General features: G+C 35.2%; 1 protein-coding gene across 1 annotated transcript; it reads left to right on the top strand.

The window, feature by feature from the left end:
- The first annotated feature begins 1,149 nt into the window (after positions 1–1,149).
- LOC149192321 (respiratory burst oxidase homolog protein D-like) lies at positions 1,150–2,008 on the top strand. Its single transcript, XM_089406362.1, has 3 exons — positions 1,150–1,372; positions 1,472–1,550; positions 1,663–2,008. The coding sequence occupies exons 1-3, from the start codon at positions 1,229–1,231 to the stop codon at positions 1,770–1,772; spliced, it is 333 nt and encodes a 110-aa protein (XP_089262488.1). The 5' UTR covers positions 1,150–1,228; the 3' UTR covers positions 1,773–2,008.
- The last annotated feature ends 6,001 nt before the right edge of the window (positions 2,009–8,009 follow it).

Below are 8,009 nucleotides of genomic sequence, written 5' to 3'. Positions count from 1 at the left end.
CCGTCACTGGCCGAAAATCGTCCGGCTTTGGCCACCGGCAATCCCTCCGCCCTCTGCCACCCTCCCCTAGCTCCGCCACCCTCCCCTGGCAATCCTGACATTCCCTGACAGAAGATCCGATCGAGGCTGGCAATCCTAACATCCCCTGACAGATCGGGTCCTAGCTGGAGAGTCGAAATGAGGAATTGCGATCCCGTGGGCTGCTCACTCACCTTCCTCCTCTACTCGGCGCCTCCCCCTCTGCAATTCCTCCGCTCTGCAATTCCTAAACTCTGCAACTCACCAAACTCTGTAGCTCGCCACCCAGGTACAATTCGGACGAACCTCAGACTCCGTTAATTGAAATTCCCTTCAATGCGAAATCGAAATTCCCTTATATGTAAAATAATCAGGTTCTGGTTGCTGGTTGCTGTTATTTTCATTGTAAAACCCTTGAGGACACCGAGTATCCTCAACAATTAAATTGACAGATAGATTTTGGGAGCTGACGTGCAGACAAGTGGACTTGACACTGGAACAATCACCATGGTTTACATGACAATAAACCCCCTGTTTTGAAGAGCCCGCGTTTTGTTGCTGTTATTTTCATTGTACAGGTATGTGAGCCTCCAATGGGTGGGAAAAGTGGCCTGTTGAGAGCAGATTATATGCAAGGAAAAACCAACCCAAGGCAAATGGATCATCAAGCATTATCTATTTTTGTCCAGCAATATGTCAGATAGACATTCAACCTGGTTTTCATAGCTGAAAAAATATCATTGCTTTTGTAACAGATTTCCGAGGTTGCTAATCGATGGGCCTTATGGAGCACCAGTACAAGACTACAAAAAGTATGATGTCTTGCTTCTTGTTGGTCTAGGAATCGGAGCCACCCCATTTATCATCATTCTCAAAGACATTGTCAACCATATGAAAGTATCTGAGGAAGAAGGCGTAAGTTTCTTTAAAAGTTTTCATTTTCGTTTTGATCCCTGAGCTTAAATCTTTGATTTTCTCCTCTAAATGGTTAGCATTTGCATAGCATTGAAAATGTAGGGAAGCGTAAGAAAAAAACTTTCAATACAGTTCGTGCATTTTTCTACTAGGTTACTAAAGAGGAAGGATCATTTGATTGGTTCAATGGAGTCATGAATGAAGTGGCAAAAATTGATCAAAAGGTACACACCTTCAAGTCTTTACTTTTGTTATACACGCCCTTGCGATTCAATGATGTTGATTGAAGCAAGGAATGAATCACTCTCAGGGCATAATTGAGTTGCACAACTATTGCACAAGTGTTTATGAAGAGGGTGATGCTCGATCAGCATTGATCGCTACGTTGCAGGCACTAAATCATGCCAAACATGGTGTAGATATTGTATCGGGCACCAGGGTAAGTCAATCACATTACAATATTCAAGATTTACATGTTCATGTGAATGAAGAATTTTTGTCAATGCTTATGGGAATTTGATCCAATTAATCTACACAGGTTTGCACACACTTTGCCAAGCCTAATTGGAGAAACGTCTTCAAGAGTATTGCTCTCAAGCACAAAGACTCCAGAGTGGGTATGATTTTCTCCAACCTAACCTTGTGTCAATGATCTGATGGCTGTTCTGTGACAGATTGTCAACTAATTCTTTGAAACCTCACTTCTTTCTCTACTTGATATGCACTCAGGGGTTTTCTACTGTGGTCTTGCTACTCTTATTGATGATTTGAGGCAGCTTTCATTGGATTTCACACGCAAAACTTCCACCAGATTTGATTTTCACAAGGAAAACTTCTAATGCCCAAGCGGTTCAATTGTTTGTGTGTTATTAACTTATTTGTGCATTCATGTTATTAACACCCCAAGAGGCAGGGAATCGAAGAGTCTATCCCTTACTTGCCCAGAAGTTATAGCCACTGTCTGGAGAAAAAATGGGTCTCTTTTGACAGTTGTTTTCTTTGTATATTAGAACATGAATTTCAGAGCCATACAACAAAGAACATAGAGGATGAATCAATTTTTTCTTCCTTCATTTGCAATAAAATATCTTTTGATTGATGTTCAGAGTATTCCTTGATTTGCGTTTAAACTATGGTACATCTAAATTTTTGCAGATTGGATTCAAATCCTTTTACTAACCTCTCTTGTTGTTTCTCAGAACTTTCCAAACTCTTGAGATCCTTTTGTACTTTGTGTTGTGATCGTTATTTTTGTGATGTCTTCTTAATTGCCAAGTTTATTAGGATTTTGTTTCACGTTAATGGAGTATGACTTTCTCCAATGTATGTAGCCTCTCTTATCCATTCTCCAATGAAGATTAGCACACTTCATTATCCAGTTGGGATTATTGAACTCTGGTATTTAGTTGCTTATGTAGTAATATGACCCCGTTACTATGTGTCCACAACTTGTTTGAGATCAGAGAAAAATTTGAATATCATCTTACTTTCAATCTTAGTAGGTAATTCTCTGTTTATGTATTGTGATAATTAATCAGTTACTTTATGTCACTACATACATGTGCATTGTGGAAAAGATTGTAATTTTCTTATTAAAGGACTTGACATACTAATGAAGGCATTATAAACCATAAGCTGCATTGTAAGCCATAAGCTGCATAGTTCTTGTAACTTCCAAGAGTTCTTATTATAGAACAATTTGGAAGTTACATGAGTTTCATATGTAATGTCTGTTGTAACTTTTATCTGAGTATTGTTTGTTTCTAAGAGTTTCAGAAGACTGCACCAATCATATCTGATTATTTATTTTCAAGTTCTAAGAAGACCTTTCTTTTCGAAGTAGTAAATTTTGGACATTACAGACATTTGATGATCCATTAAACCTAATTCTAATTTATACACGATAAAGCTCAACCTTAGATCTCTATCGAGTCATCACATTAAAGAAAGAATTCAAAATTGCAGATTGTTAAATTTTTATGAATCACTTTTCTTAAGTTTCAAACGGTGGAGCAGTCCAAGATTGGATTAAATCCCAATACCTAATATACTTCAAGGACAGTAAAATTGCTAATAGCTTAACATTGATTTCATGCTCACAGATTTGTGCCGAACCATATATTATAAATTTATGATCCAGTTGAGATTGTCAAATAATGTTGCAATGTTGTAGAAGTCATCTACAACTCGAAGGTCACAATAGTAAGTTATATTGCAATTTCACTAAATATTTTGGAGTTTGAGCAAATCTAATCTTGGATGAGTTTAGAGGTTAAGTACATGACAATTGAATTGAATTCGAATTCTTGATGAGGATAAATTTGACAAGTTTCATTGAAACTATGGCATTCACGATTGGTTGTTGCTTCACATGGTATGGCTCTCAAGCCAATTGAATTCTTGATGAGGAGAAATTTGACAAATTTCATTGAAACTATGAGCATTCACAGTTGGTTGTTGCTTCACATGGTATGGCTCTCAACCCAATATAAGGAGTCACTTGTATAATTAAATAGTAAGTCGTTTAGTAGTAGAAATCAAAAGATATGTACAAATCATTGAACCATATTATTTTTAGAAAAATTGTTGATAATGGGTATAAACTCTAACTAGTAAGGACACTATCTCTTCCAATTTTGTTGAATTTCAGTTAGAAACAAAATAGATATTTGCTTTTTAGAGAAGCAATTGAGGCTTAGTTTGGAGCTTCCCATAAAAACATTAGGTTCACAAGTGAAACATATACTTTAAAGTTGTAGGTTTGAAAATCTTCTCCTCTAATACTCATTTGTTATGAACCAAATTATCAAAAATAATGTAATGAAAATTAACTATTTTGGAGTTTGAGCAAACTCCAAATCTAATCCTATACATAACAATTGAATTGTTGAAAATAAGTTTGACAAAAGTCGACAAAATTAGCTGAACTATGAGCATGCATGGTTGGTTGTTACTTCACATGATATGGCTCTCAAGCCAATAGAGGGATTCACTTGTATAAGTAAATAGTAAGTCACCTTAGCGCTAAGCACTAATAATCAAAAGATATGTACAAATCATTGCACCATGCTATTTTTAACAAGTTTTTGAATTGAATATAACCCCAACTTGTAAGCTTGAATTGAATATAACCCCAACTTGTAAGCACATTAGCTTTTCTAATTTTGTTGAAATTTTAGTTTAGAAACAATAACAAATCTTTGCTTTTCATAGAAGCAAGTGACACTTAGTTTGGAGCTTCTCATAAAAACATATAACTTCATGAGTGAAACATATATTTTAAAGTTGTAGGTTTGAGGATTCTCTCTTGTAATACTCATTGTTATGAATGGAATTTAACAAAAATAACATAATAAATGTCAATTATGCTAAAAGATGAGGCACATGGCTCTCATGATATCAATAATGATAAGTTAGAAAATGACTCATAAAGTTATTAGGAGAATAACTCCTAATAACCATAAAGATAACAACATCAAATGATCATATGCCAGTGTGTATATAAATGATTATACTAATCTCTTATATACACTAACTCTCACTAATTACTCATGTGAGCCTAGTGTCATGACCATTAGAGTTTGACTAGTTTAGTTTAGATAGATTTCTCACAACATCAAGGCATGTACAACTTAAGCAAAGAAGTCATCAAAAAAATCAATTTCAATGTTTTCTTACAGGAGTAATGGAGAAGTCTAAATGAGCACATAGTTAGAAAAATATATATGTTCTTGTTGGGTAGAGGGTGCATGCATGCCTTCAATTAATTTTAGTTTATGACAAGTTAAGATTCAATGGTACCAATTTAAATGGAGTTAGTATATTTTGATAGTGTTTCTTTTGTTGGTCTTTAGTTTAGGTTTTAGTTTAGTTCCCTTGTAGTATGCATGCATATCTAAATTTAGACATAGTGCATGAGAGAGGGGAGTTTTCTAGATTTAGCTAGGGTGTTTCCTAAAGAATGATAACACATGCTTACATTTTGTCAATCTTCTCTAGATAGGCACTCAATAATAATAGAAAGTTTCTTATGCATGTTATGCTACTCAAATTTACAGATAGGGTTTTCTATCCTACCTAAGCACAATTTGGAGATGGAATGAATTAATTGTACCCTACTCTTAGTCTACAAAAGAGTTAGAGGATCTTCCATTAAGCTTGTTGGTGACCTTATGTGTTTTCTTTTTCCAGTATAAAAAACAACATCTTTCATTAATAATGTGAAAGAGGTTACATTAGCTATAGTTTGTGTGCTAACATTGCACCAATAATTAAGAACAAAAACCAGCGGGAGCAGAGGCTGCAAAAAGACAAAAATCAAGACTGAATCCTCCCATAAAGAGGCAAGAAAAGAGAACAAAATGTCGTGATCATGTGCAAAAAATCAGACAAGCAATAAAAAATAAGTGCCCTGCCACAATAACAGAGTACACAGTGAAGACACCAATGATGTTAGAACATAAGGGTCCAATAGAGAAGAACCAAAAGGAAGAAAAATAAATAGAGCCCCCGCTAGAACAAAAATGCCCCTGAGGTGATGATTGAACCATTGACCAGGTAGCCAAAACAAATCTTCCCAGGTAGAATAAATGCACCACACATAGAGAGTTGGTAAGTCAATGCATTCTTCTCCCTAAAGATGTGGCAGAAATAAATGGAGCTGAAGTAAGCCTTAAAAGATGAAATTTGCTCCAACTAGCGGATTAAGGAAGGCACAGTAAGAGAGTGATGGCCCATGGCCCAATCAATCACTATCTTCGAATCTCCGACAATAAGGATCTCATCAACAACTAGCCAAGATGCACAATGCATAACACCCCATAAAGCCAAAATCTTTGCTCTCATATTGGTGCCATAACCTCCAAACCAATAGAAATGGAAAGCATGGGAAGAGTTGAGAATGATATTGGCACCACACCCACACACACCACTTGCAGAGGCACTGTCAAAAAATCCAATGGGATATGTGTCAAGGTACTTAATAATTTATGATTTAAGTTATAGGATTATAATTTATTATTTTCTAGACTTAATAAAATAGTGACACATATTTGAGAGTTTTATTTTCCATGTATTTTATGGTAGTGTTTCAACTCACATCTATTTGTAGATTAGTGTATTTGAAGGATTTTTTTTGATAGGGTTTTAGTATTAAAGTTACTCAAGGTTAGTTTTTCTTTGAGTGCATAATTGGAATACCATGGTTTGAGTAATTTTAGTATGACATCTAAACACCATTATTGAAAATTTCTAGGATTCAATGTATGGGTATGAATGCAATCTATAAGAGGGAGGAGTTAGAGGCTTTTAGGAGTGGAATTCCATAGTTTTAGTGAAAAATCATATCCATGCTTGATAAGCATTGAAGAATGAGATGCCTAAGATCTTCCAATAATTGGAATGTTGTGTGAGATCTCAATTGTTGATTTGTTTATGTGTTTTTGAAGAGTTGTGGTCATAACCAATTATAGTCTCTTAAGTTGTCATTTTTTGGAGGGTGCTTCCATTTGTCTTTAATGGAAGTGCATGTTACAGAGTGATGAATCTCTTGGAAGAGATTAAGTTGTAGTACCTTGTGGAAAAGGATGTGGTTCTTCCCCTAGATCCCTATTAGGATTTTATTGAGCACATTGGGAAATTGGTCAAAGCAAAGGAAATCATTCTAGATTCGATGAAGGATGATCTAACTACTCATATCATAAAGAGGAAGATGACAAAGGATATGTATAATGCCATGCTCTCCTTGTACCAAAGTAAGAACATGTACAAGCTAATGTTGTTGAAGAACAAACTAACTAGTAGCAACATGAGAAACATTGATAAAATAACTAGGAATATCACAAAGTTGAGATATCATCTTGTCACAATTGGTGGCAAGATGGTAGAAAATGAGTTAATTTAGATTTGTTTGAATGGAGTTGGTCCATCTTGGCATGCTTTTTACAATGTCTATGTGCTTATGAGAATATACCTTCATTTGAATGTCCATGTGATGCCTTTGTCAAGGAGGAGATGAGATTGAAGATAGGTTTACGAAAGTATGAGGATGTACTAGACCTATCCATCATTGAGAAGGTGAGGAAGGAGGGAAATAAAGCAAGATTTGGGAAGGGTTAGAGGAAAATGTAATATTTAGGGTATTCTAACTAGAAGAAGGATTTGAGTCATATCAATTGCTTCAAGAGCAACAAACATGACCAATTTTCTTGTTAGTGTCCTAAGAAGAAGAAGTGGAAGATTAAGAAACAACATCACTAGATATTGTCTGTAGGAAGTGCAGAAGTTTCAGGTGTGGATGTGTTCAACGCCAGTGTTGACATTACCTTTGCTAGGATGTCATGCCTTTCCATAGACATATTTTTAAGTGTTGGGTGGTATACAAATGGTGAATCCTTTTGATATATGATGTAAAGTATATTGGCCTTATGTAATTTAGAGGAACAAGGAAATATAGGTGGATTTTGGTGATGCTGACAAGTGCTCAGTGAATGGGTTGGGATCTATCTCATTCCACATGCTAGCAGGAGAAGTTTAATGGATCATCAAATGTCTGTAATGTCCAAAATTTACTACTTCAAAAAGAAAGGTCTTCTTAGAACTTGAAAATCAATAATCAAATATGATTGGTGCAGTCTTCTGAAACTCTTAGAAACAAACAATACTCAGATAAAAGTTACAACAGACATTACATATGAAACTCATGTAACTTCCAAATTGTTCTATAATAAGAACTCTTGGAATTTACAAGAAATATGCAGCTTATGGCTTACAATGCAGCTTATGGTTTATAATGCCTTCATTAGTATGTCAAGTCCTTTAATAAGAAAATTACAATCTTTTCCACAATCCACATGTATGTAGTGACATAAAGTTGATTAATTATCACAGTACATAAATAGAGAATTACCTAATAAGATTGAAAGTAAGATGATATTCAAAGTTTTCTCTGATCTCAAACAAGCTGTGGACACATAGTAACAGGGTCATATTACTAGACAAGCAACTAAATACCAGAGTTCAGTAATCCCAACTGGATAATGAAGTGTGCTAATCTTCATTGGAGAATGGAAAAGAGA

Source organism: Pinus tabuliformis, chromosome 2_2 (assembly GCF_031772625.1).
Source record: "Pinus tabuliformis cultivar Carrire ecotype Pingquan chromosome 2_2, CPIR1, whole genome shotgun sequence".
NCBI classification, from domain to species: Eukaryota; Viridiplantae; Streptophyta; class Pinopsida; order Pinales; family Pinaceae; genus Pinus; species Pinus tabuliformis.
This window is presented reverse-complemented; position numbering and strand designations above follow the sequence as displayed.

Bases quoted from the DNA above. Each gene is read 5' to 3' on its own strand.
- LOC149192321 (XM_089406362.1), top strand. From the start codon at position 1,229: ATGAATCACTCTCAGGGCATAATTGAGTTGCACAACTATTGCACAAGT. The intron at 1,373-1,471 runs GTAAGTCAATCA...TAATCTACACAG, and splicing joins ATATTGTATCGGGCACCAGG to GTTTGCACACACTTTGCCAA. The intron at 1,551-1,662 runs GTATGATTTTCT...ATATGCACTCAG, and splicing joins GCACAAAGACTCCAGAGTGG to GGGTTTTCTACTGTGGTCTT.